Raw genomic sequence first — 26,009 nt, 5'->3', positions numbered from 1 at the left:
GCTAGTGACAATGTGGCCACTGGTGCTGGATCACTAAAGGTGGGCTGGAGAGTACCTGGTTCTGGAATTGTGGGTAGTTTTTGGTTTTCCAACAAATGTACCTTGGGCATCCCTTCTAGAAATTCACATAGATACCTTGTTTTATTGTAACATTTTCCTTAGTGTGCATGCTTACATGCTAGTGAAGGTCAAAGAAGAACTTGCAGAAGTTGGTCCTCTCTCCCTCCTGGGCCCCCAGCATCAAACTCAATTCAGGACATCAGGCTTCGCAGCAGATGCTTTGACTTGCTGAACCATCTCTCCCTAGCACAGGTACATCTTCTATTTTAATAGTTCCATAATTCTCTATTCACCTCAACTTCTTCAACTAGACATGTGGTGGTATTGTGTTCCCCAAAATATTGTGCACCCTAATAAACTTATCTGGGGTCAGAGAACAGAACAGCCACAATATTAAACATAAAGGATAGGCAGTGGTAGCACACGCCTTTAATCCTAGCATTCCAGTGGCAGAAATCCATGTGTTCAAGGATACAGCCAAGCATGGTGACTCACGCCTTTAATCCCAGGGAGTGATGGTAGAAAACAGAAAGGTATATAAGGCGTGAGGACCAGAAACTAGAAGCATTTGGCTGGTTAAGCATTTGGCTGGTTAAGCTTCAGGCTTTCGAGCAGCACAGTTCAGCTGAGAACCATTCGGATATGAGGACACAGAGGCTTTCAGTCTGAGGAAACAAGATCAGCTGAGAAGTTGGTCAGGTGAGGTTAGCTGTGGCTTGTTCTGTCTCTCTGACTATCCAGCATTTTACCCCAATAACTGGCCCTGGGTTTGATTTTATTTATAAGAACTTTTTAAGATTCATGCTACATAGATATCTACACTGTTTCAGCTTACTAGCTTTTAAAAACAATTTTGCAGAAAATCTCTGTTTATCTCTGTGTCCATCCCTTGGCTGTTTAATTAGAGGCACATTTTTAGAATGAAATGCAGTATATGTGTTCACATGTTTTTAAAGGATTGTCAATATGCTCCCCCAAACAAAACTGTATTCTCTGATTCACTTTGTTGAGCTAGAGCAACATGTTACAGGTGTTTCTATGAAATAATGAAGAAAATGTACATTTACACACTGAAGAGCTAACATGCTATTACTAAAGCACATTTCTCTGTAGCCACCAGAAGCTACATGGTACATGGGTTTGAAGCAGGCGGTTCCAGTATCACCTTTATTATCTGGGAGCACTGTTATCCTGAGCCCATTATTTAATCCTTTTTAGGTCTTGATTTGTACCTCTTCTTTGCAAAATGGGAAACATTAAGTACCCCCCCCCCCCCGATACCGTGGTTATGAGGGTTCATAGATAGCCACAGCATTTTTCTGAGAGCGTGATGACAGCATGGCTTCATGGGTAATCATGTAGGCCACACAGTTGTAACTGACAAAATGTATTTACTTACATTTTAAAAGCACAACAGTTTAAAAACACCAAAGGTCCCAAAACACTCGGTTTTATTTTGTTTTGAATATTTGTTTCCAAAGAACAAAAAAATCTCCACCAGAAACACTCACAATCAGCGCATGTCATAAGGCAGAACGTGGTATGGACAAATCCATTTACTTCCATAAGCACTGAGAAAATAGAAAGCTACAATTGAAGAAGGAGAATGTTCGCTGTAAGGGAGTTAGGTTGAGGGTTATCAGGTTGTACAATACCCATGCACTCCTCTACCTGTGGCAAAAGAGTTTCTCAGACAGGATAGCAATTATGGCTTGGAGTTTATACAGAACTGATTTGGGAGTGGCTCTAAAAAGCAACCAGAAAACACCTAGGCGGCAGCTGTTTCCAGGCATTTGCTTTAGTAGATTCTAAGTGCTATGATTTCCTAGAGGATGAACACCTTAAATCTCTCTGCAGGAAATTGTAATGTGTTCAGTGTGAGACATCACAAACAATAAAAACAGAAACTGCCACGTGTACCTGTGGTTCAAAGGTCACATTTATTAGGAGATTAAGAGGTGCATTATCCACGGACTATAAATAGTGCCCAGCTGACTTCATTCACAGTCAGGGAGAAATGCAGCAGTGCCAACCTATTTTGTAGACACCCTTGTTCTTTTGTTCCAAGAAAAGTTTGCAGCGTACGACTTGGACTTGGGTTTTGGAACCTTCTTCTCTTCTACATCATAGCTCCATCCTAGACAGGAAACAAAAGAAATAAAACCAAAACAAACCCACAGGAACAGAATTAATGAAGATGCTTAAGAAACACAGCAAGCAGAGGCTAACTTTTATAATTTCATGTTCACTTATCAGTAGGAATAAATGTCAACACATCTGAAATATAAATATTTAGTACTTTGTTTCCTGAACGTTGCCTGAAGATGGTTGTCGTATTTCAAAGTGAAGGTGTAACCCATGATTTAATTTCTCCTTCCTTAGAATTTCATGCTTAGTTACTATGGCTTAAAATATGACATCTTTAACTACTAAAAAAACCACTCAATACTGTAATTCACCTCAGTGCTCTAAGATCTAGGTCTCTATGACAGTCTGGAACACATTCCCCTTGAGAGATGAACAAGTTCTGTCCCCTTACTATTTGTTTAATGATTGTCATTAGTTCGAATCATAGACTAACAACACAAATTTTTGGACTAAAAGCCAGCTGGATCCGAACATCTGTTGGGACCTGGAGAACTGTACTTAAAATCTCCTGAGCTTGAGAGTTAAAGGCAAACCTAACTAACTGAGAGCCTTTGGTCAAAAATGTTCTTTTCTGAGTTTGTATCTTCTGTCCAAACACATTTTTGTGTGTGTTTTATACCTTTGGAAACTGGACTTATTTGTAAGAGCATCTCTGTTTTGAGTCCCGTTTAGTTCTCCGCAAAGAAGGGAAAAATCCAACCAACACTCCTCCTTGAACAAATTGTTACCCTATGTTCCCTTAGGCTAAGCAACTCTGAGAGCTTTTCTTTTTCTCTACAAAATCCACTTTCCTAGCATTCTTTTCTCTCAGGACTCATCTTCAAAGAACTCCTCTTGAATCCTGTTCCATGATCATCATGTATAAAATGTCCAAACTGCATATTATCTAGTTAAAACAAGTGACTTCTTGGTTGTACAAATTCCAATGTCTCTTTATGGGGGCAGTACTTGAGTAAAGTACACTGAGTAACACTCAGGCCAGTGGGTCCTTAGCAGGAATCCAGTTATCAATTATGCCATAGGTCATGACCTGTGAAGTTCAAAGTATCCCACTGTAATTGTTCAAGAAAGGAAAATAGTAGCACAGAATCTGATACTTAAATTTTTTAAACTCCTTGATTCTCCACCATCCTACTGTTAGAACTGAATGTTCAAACAAAGCTCATTACCTATAAGGAAATGGGAAATCTGAACGGCAAAGTCACCATTAGACTAGCTTCAATACTGTCACAGTTCTTTCTTTTTTTGTGAGGGATGAGTGCACACAATGTAATTAACAGTGAAAGGGTTTTACAAGGGAAGCTCCACACCTTCAGAATGACCTTTCTCACTGTATATCAGTTCTGTGAGATGTAGCAAATGTTTGAATGGCTGTCTTAATTGTGATGTATGTGAGCTCATCACAATAAAGTGGTTAAGAAAAAACATATAAAAATACCTATTTAATTCATGTGCTCAACATTACTCTCAGAGTAAATGTTTGAATACTTTCCTACTCATCAATAACACTACAGTTTAGGAGAAACTGATCTCATAAAATACAAGTACATTAAATGGTTATTTCCACTTCAGAACATTATTAAAAGACATTAGAATAGTACCTACTTTATAAGGTTGTCATGAGGAATGGATCTAGTCAAAGTATTCATATAAATAAATTTCCATTACAGATATCTATTAAATCTGACTGTGTAATGAACTAGATATAAATAGCAACAACCTAGTTATTAAGTATTGATAGGTGAGTTAATGGACTAGTCCGAGCATGATCATTTAAATATTACAAACTTCTAAGGCACTTTCCACATTAATCAGCAAATGCTGATAAGTGTAGAAACACAATCAAATGAAGCAGATACAATAGATATTTACTGAACATTTGCTATTTGTGTAAATTAATGATAGATTATTATATGTGAAGGGCTATTTTTAGAGACTGGAGGTAAACAAAGGAATAGAACAAAACAAAACTTCCCAAATTTCTTAAAGCTAATGGGGAAGAAAAATTATTAAACAAGTGCATAGTAATCAAGGTGCTGATATAGATACTATGCTTTTATGACTACTCTAATTACTTCTAGATGGCAAGTCTTCCTTCCTTCCTCCCTCCCTCCCTCCCTCCCTCCCTCCCTCCCTCCCTCCCTCCCTCCCTCCTTCTCTCCCTCCCTCCCTCCCTTCCTTCCTTCCCTGAGAAGGTAACAGGAAGATCTGCAGGAGGCCTGGATGAGGTCTCCAGCATGACAACAACCAGGTGGAGCTCCAGGAGTCTAATTGGCGAGAAAGAGGAGGGTTTGTATGAGCGAGAATTGTTGAGACAAAGACTGGAAAAAGCACAGGGACAAATAGCCAAATGAATGGAAACACATGAACTATGAACCAATAGCTGAGGAGCCCCCAACTGGATCAGGCCCTCTGGATAAGTGAAACAGCTGATGAGCTTGATCTGTTTGGGAGGCATCCAGGCAGTGGGACCGGGTCCTGTGCTCAGTGCATGAGCTGGCTGTTTGGAACCTGGTGCTTATACAGGGACACTTGGCTCAGCCTGGGGGGAGGGGACTGGACCTGCCTGGACTGAATCTACCAGGATGAACTCAATCCCCAGGGGAGTCTTTGTCCTGGAGGAGATGGGAGTGGGGGGTAGCCTGGGGGGACCACGACAAGGGAATCTGTGACTGATATGTAAAATTAAATTATAAAATAAAAAAACTATCAAATATTAAAAAAAAAAAAAAACCTGCAGGATGTTGGGAGTGCACTAGGTGTCAGGTAAAGAAAAAGCAGTTACTTAGGCCCTGAGGCAAGAACACCAGCGGTGGACTGAGGGCTCTGTTGGAATCTGTAACTTGCTTGGCTGATGGGGCAGGCATTATAGATAATAAGTTATACATATAATATAGTTACATGTGCTGGGCAGTGATGGTGTGCACCTTCAATCCCAGCACTGGGGAGGCAAGGGCAGGCAGATCTGTGAGCTTGTGGCCTGCCTGGTCCACAGAGTGAGTTCCAGGACAGCCAGAGCTATTATATAGAGAAACCCTATCTTGAAAAACAAAAAACAAAGTTATATGTAATTGGTTATGATTTATTTATATCCAGATTAAATGTATCTATTTATAAAAGAAAAATAAAACACATAGAAAAATAGATTGACTTTAAAGCCATACACTGTCCACCTCATATGTAAAACCGAGTTTCTTTAAATGTATCTTGTAGGGCTGGAGAGATGGCTCAGCGGTTAAGAGCACTGGCTGCTCTTCCAGAGGTCCCGAGTTCGATTCCCAGCAACTGCATGGTGGCTCACAATCATCTACAGTAGGATCTAATACCCTCTTCTGGAATAAAGGTATACATGCAGATAAAGCACTCATACACATAAAATATATATTTATTTTTTAAAGATTTATTTATCTTGTAGTTACCATTTTTATTTTACCCACTTTTAGCCTGATTGTGTAGATTTTTTTTTTCAATTTAAAAAGTATTTTTACAAGACTTTTAAGAATTCTGGGAAATGAAGTCTATGTGCCCACAGTGCTCACTCCACCTTGTTCCATCTATGAAGGAACGAACAACCAAGAAATTTCCTAATGTCGATTCTATGTCTTGTTATGACAGTCATTGGTTAGATTACTTGGGAATTGCATGATCTTTTTTTGCCAACTGATGGGTGAGAAACATGCTTTATTACCACCTACTGCCTGCCAAGACATACTTTCTAGTTTAATAATGGTGTCCTGAAAGGAAATGAAGAAATGGGAACATATTGACAAATACTATGAATTCTACTGCTCACCTTACATCAGAACCTAGGCGTAGCTCTACTATTATCTGTTCTGGTTATAGACTTCCAAAATGCTGTCAGGGCCAGTGCCATGAGAGAAGAGTGGACTATTTAAACACAGAAATGAGCTCCTGGTTTAGTTTACTCCTGAGAACTCTAAGCTAGACTACATTACCAATGGTGATGCAGTTCAGGAGAAACCTGTGGTCTGGATCTGATCTCTCTCTCTGACTGCCCCACCAGTCACTCTTGATTGTCAGGATATATAGGGACAACTGTCTCCCCTCATGTTTTTCTGTTCCTAAAGCTGAACAAGCGACTGCACTTGTCTGACAAAAAGCAACAGGGTTAGGAAGCAGGCTGATGGTAGTCTAGTAGACAGTGGAGGTAAAGTAAGACGATGTAACTTTAGATTTTCATTCACTCAGAACACACTTCTGCTCTGTTCTGGGACATTATTAAGAAGATATCGAATATGTACTTAGCAATGGGTAAGTTACGTGAATTCTATATGCTCCTCTATTTTTACTTCTCATCTGAAATTTGTTCCTACAAAGGAGGAATTTTATATGAAATAGAACACAGACAATTTCTTAGTAAAATATTTACAATGTCCGAATCTTAAAACGAATAACCCAGACTTGAAACAGTACGCTGTCTGAGGAATGCTTATATAACAGGAAGGTGCAGTCTACGACAGTGGTCCCGTATGCCGTCTTATTAGGTCACTCAAAACCAGGCCCTGCTTCTTCCAGCTGTGCAACAAGAAGATCAAAGCAACTGAGTCCAAGGCAGCTGCCCAGGGATGGAGTAAAGCTCCTGGGACTTCCATCACTTCCCACTGAGGAGAGTAGCCATATGGCACAGATTAGCCACAAATCCACCCACCAGCACCTACATGATGAGAGAAGCTGACGGCTGTTCCACACAGTAGAACGCTTTCACAAAAATATTTTCAACTTTAAGCTACAGTATAAGAGAAGTACATCTGGCAAACGCTTAGGAAACTTAAAATGTAATCTTTAATGTCCAATACAAATTTCTTTTTCAAAAAGCAGGCCACCTTATTTTATAGATCTCTACATTGTGGCTGGATTGTTCTATTTCCGATGCAATGGTTGGTGCAGGCTTTTCACACATGCACGTATCCACTACACATGCATGCACACATGCCCTTGATAACAAACCGGATCACAACAGTTAGGACTTTCATATGAGATAAAGGAAAACCCACTCATTTTGATTTACAGAACCATTTCATTTATGGCTCAGTAATTAAAAAAAAAATACAGAGAAATATTCATTTGTTCTTTTACTGCCTATGACAAATTTTACTCTAGAAACCCTGACTGCAGTTCTGTGAAAGGTTCTTCTCCTTCGATAACATAATTGCAAACCTAACATTAATTAGGATGGAAGCAAACAGTTTAATAATCTGTACTGGGACAAGTGAACACCACATAATGTGACACAAACAATTAGAAGATACTGCTACACCTCAGGGATCAGAACAAGCAAGTCTGAAACACCAAGGAAGGCACAAGGGTAATTCAAGCCGCTTACAGGATTCTAGTCTGGTATATCACACCTAGTGGAAGGCCAAGCGGACCCCAAACATTTAAGACAAGGCAAGGTAGAAAGTCCAGGAATTTCACTTCAAAATCCCACTTTGAAATGATTTTAAGTATCTAGATATTCTTTTAGAAGGGACTAAGGCTGTGGATAGACTGGGGGACAATCCTTTCTGTGAAAGGACATAAGATGCCAGCAAGCAAATCAAGGCACACACACAGCACCTGTTAGATTTCCTAGAGTAACACACCTTCTACCTGCTGGAGCTGTGGCAGCTCTCAAAATACCACCCCCTCTGACACAACGGTCAATGGTCTCGGCAAGTTTATTTCTCAAATAATATACTGTCATACAGATTATTATTATTATTATTATTATTATTATTATTATTTCCAAAGCAGTAATTGGAAACACCTATTCAGAATTTGCCATAAAACAAACCAAGATATCAACCAATTACTGTGACTTTTGTTTCAAAAGTTTCAAAATCAGTAGGAATTTAGAACACTTTTTAAAAAAATTCCTTGATATATGCAAGTATCTAAAAGTCATGACCAGAAATGTTGAGGTAATTAGTCTGGGGCATGGGCTATGTATGCATAAGATTTCCCAGAATCCTACTTAACTCATAATGCACTAGGAACCCCACCAAAGCACCACAGATAATCCTACCATAAGACAAATGATTCCAGAACTCTAAGGGGAGGAGGGAGTGGTCTATGGAATAACCCCTCTTCCTTATTCTCTCAGTCCCCTGAAATGTCTCAACCAGGGACTAGGAATGAAGAGCTAAGTAGGACAAACTCTTTTGTAGGCTGTTGGTACAAATAATACTCTCCTGTGAATTCGCTTACTCATAACAATTCATTTGTAGCCCCCAAATCAATATGCCTGTCCTTCTGTGGTCAGTTCTGATGTGCACAGAAGGGAAACAGACTTGGAATGGCCTCCTGGCTGAGGTCAAGCAAAGTATTCTCTGTCTTCTTGGTTCAGCCCTCAGACTCTCAGGTATGCTCCTCACTGCCTATTTAGAGCCACATTTTTTTGTTGATTTTTGTTTCGGTACTTTCACTGACAAGAAAGAATAGTTCCTGGGCATGGTGCTAGTAGACTATGATGTGACAATATGTATGTTGAATAACCTTGGTTCAGGTATGAGTTAGCACGCTGTTGTTTACAAGCTCAGTGTGAACTATCTGTAGGAGATACATACAACAAACTAGTGTTGATAACTGATGAAAGGCCTGGACCAGAGGCTTGGAGGAACTCACCTCTACCTTCCGAGAACAACTGTTCAGTACCTACTTTAGTGTTCTGCTGATATCAGAGAGCATGATTATCACCAGTAAAGTGAACGGCCACAGTTTACAGGCACACATATTCTGTCCTATCTCCCACCTACTGACCTTATTCTAGAAATACCAACTTTGTATCCATTTGAAATTTATATCAACATTCCTTTCCCCATACAAGTGCATGTTACCTTTGTTATGTTTTTTGTTTTGTTTGTTTGTTTAAACCTAAGCACCCCAAAAGGGCAAATCCACTGACTTGGTCCAAAATGACAGTCTTGGCTCAGCTCAAAATGGACTATAGAAGGACTGCCATTGGATACATTCAGCATTCCCCAGGAACCTATGACATAGGTTTCTGTCTGTCACAAAGAGCCATTTCCCTATCTCCCCTGCCTCTGGCAGAGGAGACACCTGGCTTTCTATTGACATGTACCCCTGGTGCATACCAAAGCCAAAGCTAGCCTCCAGCCTCTTCAGATCCCTATTCACAAATACTTGTTATGCATCTCAAAGCAGGTACGTGTTAGGCTCCTGGCCTTTCTCATATCCTCCACTCCTCCCCTTTGCTAGCTCCAGGCTGTCCAGATTAGTTACTTCCCACTCTACTAAGGTTTCTCTCCCTGCCTCTGCTAGTCTCTGTTGCTCTTCTCTTGCAGATAGCCCTGGCCATGTTCAGTCTACTTTTACCTCTGCTCTGGACTCTTCCAGATGCCTCTGGATAGTCTCTCTCTCCCTTATCCATAATAAAAACCTTTCTCCTGACCATGGGGTGGGCATTTTGGTAGTGTTGTTACTATGTCCAAGTCTTGACTTGGTTTTTTGGGCTGTCTGTAACATCTGCCAGGCTTCTTTGTATCTCATGAGTAATATAACTTCTTTAATTTATGTGTTCGCTTCATTCACAAGCCAAATCTGAGAGACCATGGCCAGGGAATACAGATTAAAGTCATGTTCCACTTTACTAACTGTGAAGTTTTACAACCACAGAACAACGTTTGTGATTGAGTCACCGTGTAAATCCATTGGTGGGAACATGAAGTAGGCAGGTTAAAGCAGAAGGCTCTCCTCAGTTACAGCAGGCCTCAGATGCTATCTGTAGTCTAGTAATGCATTTCAAAAGGATTTATCTGTTAGTCACAGGATGTTACGTCAGACACAGGTGGACAAATAATGACTATTAAGGGGGTTAAAACTACTCCAAGAATTGTAATTTAGCTCTGACCTATAAATTCTGCTCTTTGCACCATCATTAATACTCCCTGATCAGAAGGTGCAGTTCTTTCATACTACACACAATGGAAGGGAAGAAAGGCTTTTCTGAATTAGAGATATGCAGGTGGAGCTAGTCACACCACATTTATGACCTCAGTGCTAAAATTTCAGATGGGTTAATAAACCCACAATTGTGAACTAGTTCATACCAAAGAGCTATTTTCTTTTCAGTAAGTCCAAATTCTTAATTTATTTGAACTCAAAACAGCAAAGATTAACTAACCAGACTGTCTTCTTTTCTCACCCAGCAGAATTTCTAGATTTTTATAACTTCAGGATCATTAAATGGCCCGACTGCAAAAACAAGCCACAAAATCAGTGGCAAAATGGAAACTAGAAAAAGTGGAATTAGCGGTGTTCTCTTGTGCTTTGGTGTAGGGGCTGAAGCATAGGTACAGCATTTCTTTGGTTGAGATGGATGCTTACCATCGGTTGGTGAATCTGGTGAATGTCTCAGGCAGACCTCCAAAACTGGTAAGCATAGACTTTTACTCTATTTGAATATGTTCCTTCTCAAGTTATACAGCTTTACCAATCATATAAAACAGTGTTACTCTGGATTACTGTTTATAGTCATGAGAATGAAAAAGTGTCTTTTAACTGGCTTGATGAATCCCTCCGGCAATTTTATTTCAAAAGAAATCATATTCTGTAGAATTTGCCTTAAAAATTTATCCAAGATTCTTTTTAAATCCTTAGATGATAGGTTGGCAAGACAGCAGAGCAGGCAAAGGTGCTTGGCCCCCAAGCCTGCTGACCTAAGTACCTGGTATGATCCCTAGAATATACATGGTGGAAGGAGAGAATCAATTCTTTCAAGTTGTTCTCTGACCTCCACATATGCATGATGGCACATGCCCATGTGCGCGCACACACACACATGTACAAACATGTGCATATGCACACACATTTTATTTACAATAAGTAAATAAAATGCCTTTAAACTCAAATGACATTGATAGATATCTAGATCGTTACTAAATGAGATGGTTTACTGGCCCATTAATTATGACAAGGTTCAGGGAACATCAGCCCAAATATGACACTTGGGTATTTAATGATGAAACAGCAATAGCAATAGCAGAAAGGCTACTCTGATCTCTGGCTCTTGTCCCCTGAAGCTAAAAGAATTACCTATCCTTCTTTTGAAATAGGATGTCCTACATGCAGAGAACAGAAATGCCATAGAGCAGCAGAGAGGACAAGCTAAATGAACAAGCCTATAGAAATTCCAAATCACATCATTCTGTCCACCCAAACCTCAGCACAACTATCAATTAGTTCATCAAATTTTGCACGGTTTGGGGTGGGGCAGAGTCTTGTGTATCCTAGGCTGGTGTTACTCATCATATAGTAGAGGATGATCATGAGCTTCTCATCCCCTTGCCTCAACTTCCTAAGTGCTGGGAACATAGAGGTGAGCTACCACATCCAGTTCATGTATTTCCTACTTATTCCCTTTGTGATTTCATACTCAAAGTAACTCTAGGTAAAAGACAATTGATAATCACACCTTTAATCCTGTAGGCAGGCTGATCTCTGTGAGTTTGAGGCCAGCTTGGTCTACAGAGCGAGTTCTAGGACAGGCAGAGCCACAAAGAGAAATCCTGTATCACTGCCCCCCCCCCAAAAAAAAAGAAAATTGGTATAATAATGGCAAGAGGTTAAATCTTTTTATGTAAACAACAAAAAAACTTTGTCAGCAACATGATAGGATATGACTTATTTATCAAGGGGAAAGAAAATATTTATGTCATAAAGAAGACAGACCTGAATACAGAAAGTTGATGAAAGTAAATATGACTTCCTTGGATTATGACATATGAAAATATTAAGTCTGGAAAAAATCCATAAAATACATAGAAATCTTAGCAAAGTTTGTTTCATGTTGTTGGGCTTAGGGCCTAGGTTACTGATTCCATGTATAAGGTCTGCTACCATCTCTGCTAATTTTTATGTTTTACTATGACTTTGAAATGAGCAGTCAAATTCACATCTAGCACCTCCTGCTTTATTATGTACTTCTGTGGTGCTGGCTATCAAACCCAGGGCTTTGTTTATACTTGGATATGTGCCCTATTGCTGAGCTACAATACCTGACCCTCAACTTTTATTTTTGCCTTTCCAAAATTAAATCCTAAACAAAACAAACACACAATGTTAAGACTCCACAGGTGACCTCATTAAATTCAGACACTCTTTCACACTGCAAAGGGAAGTGTTTGCAATGAGTACATTAATCTGGCATGCTACAACTGAAAAGCTGCTTTGGAAGAGACATTAAGTCAGGAGAGAGATGCTTAGCCACCTTGAGGTTAAATTTGATGGGTAAAAAAGTTACCAAAATAGGCACCTGTGTTCCAGTGATTATTGATTGGGTTTATTTTAAAGAATTAAAAGACATGAAAAATCTCAAGCACAACAGGAAACAGAGAGAAATCTCAAACACCACTAACAGGAGCAGACAGAATCAGCAGTTGAAAAAAGGTGTTTATTGGGGGGTGAGGGAACACAGTATGCAGCAGACCCTCACCAAAGCAGAGGGGGATTGGGAAGTTGAAAGTCATGTCTCTCCTAGAGGGCTGTTTTTTTTTTTTTTTTTTTAAGTCTGAAGAGTTTTCTCCTCCCTCTCCTAATCTAGGGCTGGTTGGTTTAAGGAAAGATAGAATGGAGAATGGCTGACTGGCCCACACTGTTGTGGAACATGTCCTACTCTGGCCTCGAACTCAGAGAGCCAGTCCATCAGCAAGGGACCTGCTGTCAGGAGAGAAGAAAAAACCCACAAGACCTTTGTTTTAAGCTGCCAGGCTTTTGTTAGATCCTGGGATGAGGAAGAAGTTTGCCAGCTTTCTTACCTACTCATGGATCCTCTCCTTATCTGCCCAGCTCCCAAGGGAGTCTGTCTACCTCCTAGTCCGGGAAATTGGTTAAGCTGTCACGGTCTATTTCCATTTATCCAAGTCCTCTTACTGCTTTGCTTAGTAACAGAAAACTATTTCGGTTACTTGAAAAAAAAAAAAAAACGTTTTAGTTAAATCTCATTATCTTCTAGGTCAGCAAACATTAATTTGGAATCTACAACCACTCACACAAGTTTCCCATATAGGTATTTAGCATGTGCATCGAACTTACTGTATCTCCACACTTGCTGTTCTTCCATAACTTCAATACATTTTATTGCACACTTCCTTCCTACACTCTTATCTCAAGAACTTACCCACCGCAAGGGACAATCCTGCCCTGAACTAGCTAAATGAAAGGTACTCAGACCAGCTCTTCCCACCTGCTCTGTCTTCTTCCACCCCGAGACAGGACACAAAAACTCAATGTTGTTGGTCATGGTATTGCGTGCATATAATTCAAGTGTGTATGTGCCTGCGCCAGGAGGATCACCATGAGTTCCAGTGTCACCCAGGTGACAAAACAAGCTGTAGGCCATCCTGGGCTCTAGAAGGCCCTGTCTCCAACCAAACAAAACAAAAGAAAGAAAAGAAACCCCATACGAGTTTTCCTTGCTTGACTGTGATCTGCTTCGATTTATAATTTCTTTTTGTTCAGTGAATATAAAAGTTCATGTAATCACTTCCATAATGGAAAGTATTATTTGGGGCAACCTAAATCCATGTCACTCATATTCAGTTCAGGATAAACTTATCTCTTAATTCCCTTTGTCTGTGAAACTGTGTTTTGTGTGAACATTCAAAACCCAAGGCTGGATCTTTTTCCTGCTTCTACCTCTATCTTCAAAGGGAGGTTTTCCTCACCAACAGACCCACCATGAGCACAAAGCAGTTTCACAGCTTGTTCTGTTCTCTTATTCCTGAGGAAAACCTTCCTTGTTTTGAGAATTTCAAAGCCTTTTACAGCTAACAACAATGGGAAAAACACAGGGGGTAAAATGCCATACCAGAGAAAAGTCACAAAGTTCCAAATCAGATCAAACAGGGGAAAAGCCATTTCTGGTTTTTATTAGCATGTAAATGGTAGTAGGTTTTAGGCCTCTACCATCCATATTTTCCACAGCTGTCTCCCACCTCCTCTCTCTATGAGGTAGCTTCCTCCTCCTCCCCAGCTTTCACATAACACAAGGAAAGACAAAAGCCACCTGGGTGAGAAAGGTTGGTCTCTGCAGTCACAAAGAACAGAAGGAAGGTTCATCTACATTTCAGAGGCTCCAGACTCTTCCCCCTTTTTACAAACAAAGGTCATCTTTGAAGAGCTCCTCTGGGATCCATGCAGGGCTAGAGGTTTAGGATTCGGCATTAGAGCCCAAAGACAATCCGGTCTTTGCATTTTCTTCACTTTGTATTAAGTATTTGGGATTAGGGAAGAGTTAGAGGAGAAGACTGAGTAAGTACCATTCAGTCTTGTCTTCCCAACTGCCCAAACTTAGAGAGCCAGCCTTCCACAGGAAGTGAGGTGTGGGGAAAAGGAAGCAGGGCACAGTCCAGAAACTCGTAAGTAACTGGCTGGAGGAAGAACACTTCTTTTAGTCTCCGGAGTGAGAGCATTCTAATGTAAAAAGACAGACCTAGAGAATACCTGGTTTGGTTAAAAATAGGTGATTTCCCCTCATTTCTCATATACATTCTCAGATATAGGCCAATGAAAGATTTAGCATATAGAGACAATATATACCCTGTGTACTGCTAAGGACCCCAGGCCAGTGCTGTCCAATGGAGATGTGTGAACACATTTCTTTTTTTTTTTTTTTTTTTTTATTAATTTTAGTAGTCACACCAAAGAAATGAATAAAATGAAGCAAGAAAAATTAGTTCGAATCATATACTTAGCACAAGGTATTTAAAAATTATTATTTTAACACATAATAAAAACTGTTACTGGTTACACTTTAAATTACTAGCACACCTTAATTCTAAGCAGGCATGGAGAGCGGTGTTCCCTCCCATGTGGTCAGTGTGGCTCTAGGTGAATTACAAGTTCCGTCATTGTGTCAGAAGCAGCACTACACTTGGACTCTACAACATGGCCTCCATAGAGTAGAGACATCATGACTAGGCTTAGACTCCTCTTTAACTTCTTTACATTTCAAAACACTTACAAAGTAAGACTGTAGAGCAAGGATCACATACGGTTTAGAAACAACGCCAACATTATGAACGGATTTTTAAGAATGCTATAATACACTTCAGGATGATCAGCGTTAAAAACTTGGGATAAGCTCCACATTAGTTTGACAGAAAAACATTTGCTGTCTGTAGGGAGTTTTACAGACACTAAAATGTATGTGTTGTGGCTCTGAAAGAGGTATCTCCAAGGCTGGTGCTCTGGTCTGCCAAGTACTTAAGCCAAAGGAACGATCTCAGAGCCAAGGTCTCCCCAGCCTTCCCCCATTCGCCTGTTTCTGGCCCTTCTTTCCCCAAGGGAGCTTTTTCTGAATTCCCTTTATCTGACTGTTATGGTTTAAACTTAAATGTCCCCCAAAGGCTCAAGGGAAGGCCTGGTCACAAAGGGGCTCCACTGCCTCAGGAGCAGAGTCTGCCTGGAGGAAGCTGTGTGATGGGAGGCCCTCTCTCCCTCTCTCCGCTTCTGAGGCACTGTCAGGCCAACTGAACAGCTGCCTCCACATCTTACTCTCCTGACGAAATGTTCTACCCCAAGTAAGAGGCCCGACCAACTGCAGACTGAGACTTCTCAAATAAGAAGCCAGAGTAAATCTTTTCTGTTGTTGATGGGAATGGGGAATAGCAACTGGGTAGGCAGTTCAGGGTAAAGGAGCACAAGGAAAAGTGTGCTGTGGGATGTTCTGTATGTCCTGTGGGAGCCCGTTCTTGGGTTCCTCGTGGCCTTACCCAGCAGGTCCGCATAGAGGAAGATTAGGACCACGGGCCTGAGTGCAGATGTCTGAGATGGTCTGCACTTGGCTGTGCTGGGGGATGGTCTGTGTGTCAAGTTGCTCTGATTGGTCAATAAATAAAACCTGGTTGGCCGTGGCTAGGCAGGAAGTATAGGCGGGACTAACAGAGGAGAAATAAAAGAACAGGAAGGCAGAAGGTCTCACTGCCTGCAGCAGCCGCCAGAACAAGGAAGATGTAAAGTACTGGTAAGCCACGAGCCATGTGGCAGGTATAGATTTATAGAAATGGACTAGTTTAAGCTATAAGAACAGTTAGCAAGAAGCCTGCCACGGCCATACAGTTTGTAAACAAAATAAGTCTCTGTGTTTACTTGGTTGGGTCTGAGCGGCTGTGGGACTGGTGGGTGAGAGAGATTTGTCCTGACTGTGGGCAAGGCAGGAAAACTCTAGCTACAAAAGTGACCAGTTTCTTTCTTGGCTACGAGCTAGACTCAATGTTCTTGAGTCTGTGGGCAGCATAGACAGCCCTTGCCAGGGGCTGGAAGAAGCCTGTCCTAGAAAGCATCCTGAGGATGTGGTAGAAGCTATAAGGCACTGCAACAGCTGGAAGGAACTGGACACATCAGCTCACCTATCCCCCTTCCTCCATTGGTAAAGCCTTATTAATCCAAGGCAGTGCAAGGGGAGCTTACTTCCCGGGACTCCTCTTACTATGTATACAGGAGCTCTCCTCACCCTCTCTTTTTCCATCTGAAGCACCCACCTATAAATCTATAACTTGTTGTTGTTGTTGGAAACAGTGTTTCTCTATGTAGCCCTGGCTGTCCTGGAACTCACTTTGTAGACCAGGCTGGCCTCAAATTTACAGAGATCTACTTGCCTCTGGGATTAAAGGCATGCACCACCACTGCCAGGCTTAATCTCTAACTTCTAAAACTCACCCTTGGTGGTTCCTAAGTTTCATTCTTTGACTTTGTGAGTTAACATTAAAGCCACTGGCTCAGGGCAGTTTTGGTGGTGGGTGGTAGTCAAGTTTCTGAACCTTGGCTCCCCATGAATGATCCATCCTTCTAAAAATACACCAAAATATTCCTGTATCACTTTTTTTGGTGGTGGTGATGGTGAGACAGGGTCTCTACATGGCCCTGGCTGTCCTGGAACTCACTCTGTAGACTAGGCTGTTCTTGAACTCATAGAAGTCCAGCTGCCTCCTGAGTGCTGGACTAAAGGAGTGACTTCGCCTAGCCCTGTATCACTTTTAATTTGTCTAAATTAGGTATTTGGGCACAGCAACATAAAGCTATAAAACAAACTGACTACATGTTCATAAAACAATAGGCATCTATTATTAACAACAACAACAACAACCTTTTCATCACAGGAGAAGCGATCAGCTGCCCATCTTGCCCACACCAAATGGACACACACACACACACACACACACACACACACACAGTTCTTAAAAATCTGTAATAATGCCGGGCGGTGGTGGTGCATGCCTTTAATCCCAGCACTCAGGAGGCAGAGCCAGGCGGATCTTTGTGAGTTCGAGGCCAGCCTGGTCTACAGAGCGAGATCCAGGACAGGCTCCAAAGCTACACAGAGAAACCCTGACTTGAAAAACAAAAATTCATAATAAGATAATCTCTGTTCGCCATGAGTTTTCTCTTCTCACACTTCTCTAATCTGTCCCTGTGTTCCAACTCCAAACTTTTACTCCATTCTACAGCTTACCCAACGAAATATTGCAAGTTTCTGACCTTTCGAAAGTCTCATAATTGCCAGCTTTATTCTCAACGGCTCACCTATCAAAGTTCAAGAGAAAGACAAATTCCCTTTGCTCTTATGCAAGTAATTAATATGGGGGCTCAAAGATGGCTCGGTGAATAAGAGCACTCACTGGCTACTTTTCCAGAGGACCTGGGTACAATTCCCTGTGGTTGATATATTATGCACCCCAATAAACTTACCTGGGGGTCAGAGAAAAGAACAGCCACTGTATTAAACATAGAGGGTAGGCAGTGGTAGCGCATGCCTTTAATCCTAGCATTCCAGAGGCAGAAATCCCTCTGGATCTCTGTGAGTTCAAAGCCACCCTGAAAACAGCCAGGCATGGTAACACATGCCTTTAATCCTAGGAAGTGATGGCAGGAAGCAGAAAGGTACATAAGCCATGAGGAATAGGAACTATAGTCTTTTTAAGCTTTTAGGCTTTTGAGCAGCAGTTCAGCTGAGATCCATTCGGATGAGGACTCAGAGGCCTTCAGTCCCAGGAAACAAGATCAGCTGAGAAGTTGGCAAGGTGAGGTTGGATGTGGCTTGTTCTGCTTCTTTGATCTTTCAGTATTCACTCTAATACCTGGCTCCAGGTTTGTTTTTATTAATAAGACCTTTTAAGATTCATGCTACAATTCCGAGCCCCAGCATGGTGGCTCACAACAGCCTGAAATCCCAGTCCTAGGGCTTCTGAGGGCACATGACACACACTTGGTACAAAGACATACATGTAGACAAAACATCCACACAATAAAATAAATTGTTTAAAAACATAAAAGAAATTGCTAATCATTTTTCTATTTTTTCCTTCAAATTTCCAATCAGTAGGATTTAATATTTCTATTGAAAGAGAAGCAACAGCAAATTAAAATGACTTAGAAAAGTTTAAATGATATGGAGAATTATTTACAAATTACTATGTTTTCAAAAAAGTAACTGAGTCTGAAATAATTCTAACTACATTAATTGAAACTCACCAATATGTATTGAACACATTAAAGATAAAGATGAATAAAATTCTGTTTTCCCTGGTAGGTGCTTATAATGTATTTAGTAGGCAGGGTCAAATGTTACTGTTTGAGTACCAGGACTCTCTAGTCTGTGCCCTACATAATGATTTAACCAAAGAGCTGGCCACACAGTACTGACATATAACAGAGCATTCTGAACAACTGTAATGGAAAACAATGAGATACACAATTGTCCTGCAAGAACTGTAAGGGGATTACTGTAAAAAGTTCAAAGGACTTGGGGGTAACCAACAGCTCTAACCGGATTTAAGGCCTACTCAATTAAAGGGAAATCATATCTCGTACTGGAAACCTAGCCAACTACTCAAGGCTGGTGAAGTCATGGATCTTGGAGGAGAATCGACAGCTAACACTTTCCTAAAGCAGCACAGTTCCTAACTCCATTCTAAATATTTATCCTATAGTCACAGATGAGTGCAGGTCTCACCCTTCAACAATGAAATCTCTCTTTGCAACAGATGGAGACCATTACAGAACCTACAACTGGTCAAAATGCAGAAGACAAATGGGGCTTAGTCCCATCTACAACATAACTCCTGCTCCCAAGTCTCCAGGCACATTGAGAAAGAGGGGACAGAAAAAACATTTAAGAGTCAGAGAATCAGGATGCCTATAGTGAGACTGTGTCTCCTAGTAACATCAGGGAAGCTATACACATGAAGGTTTAACAACATGGCTGCCTAAACAAGACCTGAAGAAGAACAACATCAACAGACACACTGATATGAAAGGAAGAAATCTTACTAGGCCCCAACCCTACACAAAGAACGATAGGAAACTAAGGATTGCTGAGAACAGGAGAAATAGTCTTCCACAGGGAAGAGTTCCCTAATTAGTTATCCAGTACCAAATGGTCAGCCCTGAAAGCATGCATATACAAGTAACATTATATGGACTGTGTGTATATGTGTATTTTTACATATATAAATACAATTATTAGAGAAAAAGAGGCAGAAGCCACGAATTTGACAGAAGGGGAAGAAGGTATACATAGGAGGGTTAGAGGAAAGAAAAAGGAAAACGATGTAATTATACTTTAATTTCCAAAAAACACCCAAAGTTTTTGTTTTTGTTTTGTTTTTTTAAGTTAGATGGAAAAGAGCTTACCCAGTAGGAATGGGAAACAGAATTGGGGAAGAATAGGGAAAAGAGTAGGGTCTGGGAGCAGAGCTCAGTGGATAGGCTACTTACCTAGTATGTATAAGACCCTAGGTGTGATCCCCTGCACCACAAAAATAAGTAACAAAGCAGAAGACAAGTAATATTTTCTATCATGGGACAAGTAGTGATTATTTTCAGGCTTTCACACCCAAATGGTCACAATTACAACAACTCAGTTCTACCACTGTCGTAGAGAAGCCACATATATACTCTCTATATAAACTAATGAATATGACTTTTTAACTACACTTGTACCTATTTATTCTCTGTGCATGTGTGCATGTGCCACATCTGTATGTGTCAGAAGACAACTTGGGGGAGTCAGGTCTCTCTCTACCCAGGTGGTCTGAGGGATTAAATTTAGGTCATCAGTGCTTTTACTGGCTGAGCCACCCCCACTGGCCCATGACTTTTTAAATAAAACGTGTTCAAATTGTAAATATGTGACTTGCTACTTAATGTTACTTTGGTGGGATAGTGACTGTTCATGCTTTCTGGGGTTTTAATGAGGATTATGACTATTTCTAAATATTAACCTTTGTCATGAGGACTTTTGTTGCCTGAGTTCTCAAAATATAATAGAGGTCAATAAACATGTCTGGAAAGAAAGCAGATCTGTAAATCTTACGTATCATTGTCCTCCTCTACAAATAACTTTATGCAAGGAAATGATAATCATGACTTTCCTTTTTTTAAATTTAACATTTAGATGTTACAGAAAGGAAAAACTAAGAAAATACACTGTTTTCAGAACATTCTGAATATAGACATTTTCTCTTTCTTCTGTGACAGTTTTCCCTTGGCCTCTGACTTCTGGATACTATTGAAAAGTAAGCATCTACTACTCATCACTGCAGAACCTTTGAAGACCTTACTTTCAACAGAGCCACCTTTACCATCACAAATACATTTCCTCTACAGAGAGAATAATGAGGTCAGGGCTGGTCCATGAGCTCACATCCTTAAGATACAAAGTTCTGAGAATTATTCAACCCATCTTCTCATTTCAAAGATGAAAAACAAATGTGTATTAAAGACCAAGTGTAGCGATGCTACCCTTGGTGGTCAAGTTACCCCGTATGTCAAGACAATATGGAATTAGAATCCTAGTTGCCAGCCTCTTAATCCTGCAGTCTTTAATATACTAGTACTTCTGAGCACCCCCGCCACTCCTGAGATAGAGGACCTTGAACTCCCAATCTTCCTGCCACATGTGCAAGAATTACAGGTGTGTGACACCACACCTGCTTGAAGCATTTCAATGTCCTACATTTGGTAATTTAGACATATGGTTCACTTTCAATAGCATTAGCTCCCAATAAAATGATGTTAGGTATAGGAGAAAGGAAGTTTCATTTATACGTCCCATACAATGGTCCAAGAGAAGTTAATTATAATGGAGAGGGTTGCTGGAGAATTCAGGAGAGATTCTTCATGCTAGGAGGATTCTGTAACACTCCAAGCTCCTTACTTAGACCCTGTGTGGTGATCTGAGTAAGAATGACAGCCACAGGCTCATAGAGTTGAAATGCTTAGGCATCAAGGAGTGGAACTTCAATAGGACTAGAAGGATTAGGAGGTGTGGCCTTGTTGGAGGAAGTGGGTCACTAGGGGTGGGCTTTGAGGTTTCAAAAGCTCATGCCAGGCCCAGGCTCTCTTTCTCTGCCTGCAGATGAGCTATTTCTCCAGCACCACGCCTGCCTGCTGCCATGTCCATGATAATGGCCTAAGCCTCTGAAACGATAAGTAATCCCTCAATTAAATGCTTTCTTTTGTAAGTGTTTGCTTGGTCATGGTGTCTCTTCACAGCAATGGAACAGTGACTAAGACACCTTGCTTTCATTATACCTGAAAAAAGTAGGACTTACCTACTTAAAGATGCATAATGCTAAATGTTAAAGACATGTAGCAGCTCACAAGTACCACAGTGAATACAAAGCATAGCCTTATCCTGAAAATCAGTGTAGCTTTAAATCCCTGAGCCACTGGGCACGGGGTGTGATGGAGCGTGAGTCAGGCCGGGCGGAGAGTGCTGAAGACGAGCAGGGCGCAGCCAGCTCTGCAGTGCGCAGCCTGGGGTGGTTTTCTCAGTCACTGTCTGTCTGCCCGGCTGTCTCAAGTGACATCTCCTACCGACTGTGACCACCCGGCTTTCTTTCCGGAGGGAAATCCAATTAGAGAACCACCTGATTTCAATAGCAGCGGTGTCTACTTCACACCTGCAGTTCACATAGCAACCGTACTCACATATGCCTTGTGACCACTCAGAGAAAGACTAGAGAGGGATTTAACAGTTTAATTAGATTTCCTGTTATTGAACTCATGATACAAACCCCAGAAGAGTAATTTGCAAGGTGTGAGACATGAAGTATGGAAGGCTGAACGGAGGGGAAACATTAATAGAACTGTTTAATTAAAATACAGAAACACTACCTTGAATCAAAGTAGTAATACGGTTATGCTGACCATAATTTCAGATATAAGAAATTTAGAACTTGGCCAAAAAGTATCCAAGGAGCGTTCACTTAAGAACAAAAGTTTATGGTCTATTACTAACAACATAAGATATATTTGTGTACTTTTATGAGCAATGTGTCAGATCCTCTTTAATCACTTGCTATTTATTAATTCATTTACTCCTCACAGCAATTCTCATTATATATGTGGAAACTGAAATACAAAGTCACAACGACCAGCCATCGTTTCAAATACAGTTAGTTTGGCTCTAAACCCAGGGTGTGCCCAGTATATGCTCTGCCATTGTCCTATATACCCCCAGATCCTGACTTTAGACTTTTAATCATAGGTAATGTAATACTAAATGAGGAAGCAAAACTACTATTCTAGAAAATATTTACAGTGCTTTCAGATTTCTACATCAAATGTATTAGATAACATGACTTTTTCACATATAATACCTTATACTAATAATGTACTTAAGCTGTATCTATTATCTGTCTTCCAATATATAGCAAATATAGATGGAAATCCAAATGGCCCAGCTAGAACTTAAATATCTCCTCCTGTATCAAACTTATGGGATTTCCTAACATGGTGTCTAGCTATTTCCTTTAAATTCAACTGTTCTAGCCTGCAGGGGAAAAGAGGTTCAGGAAGCTAAGGAAACTTGGTAAGCTCAGAAAGTTGTAAGACTCATGGCCTCTCGTGGGGTTATGGAAGCACTCAACAGTTACTGGGGAGAGGAGACTCTCCAGTGGAGCTGCCTATAAGCCAGGCAGGAAGCACCAGGAACATTGCTTTTGGGAGTCATCACCCAGGATGGGGTGGGCCTTCCTGTGATAAAGCTACCTTGGAGCATCCATCAAATAACTCACTGCTAAGGTAGACTCAGGTGGAATAGCTTCTTTGATCTGCTGTTGGTGCCTTATCTGGGGGAATAGTCATTGGCTGACATTTTACCCAGGAAAAGTCACATGACACATGCATTGTCAAATACACTGCATTTGGTACAAATACATAGTAATGCAACTAAGTATAAGAGACACAGACTGCAAGGATGCCAGATGCAGGGAGGGAGGTGTGGGTCAGAGACAAACATTACCAATTACCTACAACACTTCAGGTAAACACCTGACATTCCCATTGCACACGTACTATTTTTAATTTTATTTTATGTGAATTGCCTCTGTGTGTGTGTGTGTGTGTGTCTGAACACTACATGCACGAGTTACTGACAGCTGTATGCTGCCATGTGGGTGTTGGGAATTGAAGCCGGGTTCTCTGGAAGAGCAGTCAGTATTCCTAGCCACTAAGCCACTTCTCCAGCCCATTACAAAACATTAAAGTCACTATGAAATTAAACAAATAATTTCAAAATGTATATAGATTGCTCTGGTCCTAATGCCTCCTTTTCAGTACAATATATTGGCTTAAGAGCAGAAAGTTATTTTTAAAAAGAATTTTAAAATTTTATTTACAGCAAAATTATCATAAAATAATATGTATTATTGCTTTTCCCAAAGATTCTACATATTATTATGCTATATCAATGTAATGTACTGTTGAAATTATGTTCAGTATTAGACTTGTCACATCTACTAATGCAGAAAATGTAGACATTTAAGCTTAGAGGAAAGCTTAGAGTAAGGATGATAACAACTCCCTTCAAGTAATTAAAAGGCTATCAGGTAGAACAATAGGCATTAGATTTTAGGTCAAAAGAAGAAAGAACTTTAGTGTGAAATGTCAAAACTGGAGTAGACCACCTCATGATATATGATACAGTTAGAGTTTAAGTAACTAAATGTTAGGGATTTTTGCAGGAAGATTCAGAAACAAGCAAAGTGTGAGCAAGTGATCTTATTCTCTGTCTCTATTTCAAGTTTGGTCTTTTCATATCCTTTTAGAAAATGTTTTCTTCACATTAGTTATTGTGTGTGTGCAAGTGTCAAGGATCAAACTCTGGCTTGGTGATGAGTGACTGACCAGCTAAGTATCTGTCCAAATTTTAAATTCTTAGATGGGCTTCACGGTTAAGAACACAAAATCTTATCTTGATTTAGAAAGAAAGGAAGTTAACTCACTCATACCATTTTTTTCTGCAAAGGCAATTGCATCTTCTTTGGTACTAAAGGTTAGAACCACGTTGGAGAGGGGATCAGCCCTAGAAGAGAGAATGCCCATGATTTAACATTAAGATTTAGCTGTAAGACAATGAACATACAATGTTGATTTTAAATACATTCATTTTAAATACAATGTTTAAATACAATGATTAGAAAATAAACAGTTGGTATAATATCAAAAAATTATGACAGTATTTTATTTGTAATCTTTGAAAAACAATACTTTATTTCTGTGTTAAATCTGACTTTTCTAGTATGCATTATGTAATAATAAAATCATAATTACAGTAACATTCCAGTTCTCTTTTTTTTTTTTTTTTTTTTTTTTTTTTTTTTTTTTTGGTTTTTCGAGACAGGGTTTCTCTGTGTAGCTTTGCGCCTTTCCTGGAACTCACTTGGTAGCCCAGGCTGGCCTTGAACTCACAGAGATCCTCCTGCCTCTGCCTCCCGAGTGCTGGGATTAAAGGCGTGCGCCACCACCGCCCGGCTAACATTCCAGTTCTCTTTACTGAGGTTTATTAAGCTCTATTTGAAAGGACAAAGTAAAGTTTTAGATTAAAAGGCCCGGAAGATTCCCAAACTGACCCGAGAAACTTCAGTATCCAGCAGTTAGTGCCGAGTAGAACTGCCAGTGCAGACGGCCACCCGTGTATGATCGGTTCACTTAAGTTTCCACAATATGACGAGGACAGCAATATGCAGTAACAGAGAATGTTTTTCTTTTAAAAATATTTTAGTGTGTATGCGTGTGTGTATGTGTATATACCAATGCCATAGTACACATGTAGAGGTCACAGGACAACTTGCAGGAGTTGATTTTACCCACTGAGCCAGCCCATTGGTCCAAGAAAATATTTTTCAAATGTTCCCCTGAATGATGAGCAACAGCAATGAAACATTAACCATGTTGGAGCACAGTGGTAAACAACTGCGTCACTAAACTACCATATTCAGTAGGTTAGTAGGAAACATCTTCAACTTACCACGTTCTCTAAAATGAGTTTGCTGGGACATTAATCCCACTGTAATTAGAAGCATCCATATACTATGAATTCTTTAAAATAAAAACAAAAAACTGAACCTACTCTCAACAAACCTTTCATCACCAATAATGTTAAGGAAATGTCTATGTAAAACAAAAACAAACATTCTAAGGCCTGACAACCCTTATTTTTATGTTTATAAAAGTATAACCATGTTTGCTACAAATGTTTAAAGTAAATCTCTTAGGGATGAATATAACATTCTGTGGAAACCTGTTCAGAACTATGGAAGTAGGCAGGGGCTAGGGACATAGCTTAGCTGGTAAAGTCCTTGCCTAGATGCAAGAAGCCCTAGGTTAGTGCCCAGAACTGCATACCACTAGATGTGGAGGCATACTCCTGGAATTTCAACACTCTGGGATGGAGAATCAGAAATGGAAGATCATGCCTCACTACATAGAGAACTGAAGACTGCCCTGCACTACACACCACCCAATCTGGAGAAGAAAAAGAAGAAGAAATCCTC

General features: G+C 40.3%; 2 protein-coding genes across 2 annotated transcripts in view; one reads left to right on the top strand and one right to left on the bottom strand.

The window, feature by feature from the left end:
- The window catches only part of LOC121822749 (uncharacterized), an 81,919-nt gene extending 60,229 nt beyond the window's left edge, over window positions 1-21,690 (top strand). Inside the window, exons 2-6 of the mRNA XM_076551872.1 lie at window positions 163-312; window positions 5,422-5,551; window positions 6,418-6,480; window positions 10,507-10,602; window positions 20,707-21,690. Coding sequence (XP_076407987.1) covers window positions 163-312; window positions 5,422-5,551; window positions 6,418-6,480; window positions 10,507-10,520 — 357 coding nt within the window. The 3' untranslated portion in view covers window positions 10,521-10,602; window positions 20,707-21,690. The remainder of the gene's footprint in view (window positions 1-162; window positions 313-5,421; window positions 5,552-6,417; window positions 6,481-10,506; window positions 10,603-20,706) is intronic.
- The window catches only part of Ndufs4 (NADH:ubiquinone oxidoreductase subunit S4), a 103,004-nt gene continuing 78,976 nt past the window's right edge, over window positions 1,982-26,009 (bottom strand). The window contains exons 4-5 of the mRNA XM_006979437.4: window positions 24,465-24,538; window positions 1,982-2,197 (exon numbers count right to left, since the gene is read on the bottom strand). Of these exons, the coding sequence (XP_006979499.1) occupies window positions 2,094-2,197; window positions 24,465-24,538 (178 nt within the window). The 3' untranslated portion in view covers window positions 1,982-2,093. The remainder of the gene's footprint in view (window positions 2,198-24,464; window positions 24,539-26,009) is intronic.

This window comes from Peromyscus maniculatus, chromosome 15 (assembly GCF_049852395.1).
Source record: "Peromyscus maniculatus bairdii isolate BWxNUB_F1_BW_parent chromosome 15, HU_Pman_BW_mat_3.1, whole genome shotgun sequence".
In the NCBI taxonomy this organism is placed as follows: domain Eukaryota; kingdom Metazoa; phylum Chordata; class Mammalia; order Rodentia; family Cricetidae; genus Peromyscus; species Peromyscus maniculatus.
This window is presented reverse-complemented; position numbering and strand designations above follow the sequence as displayed.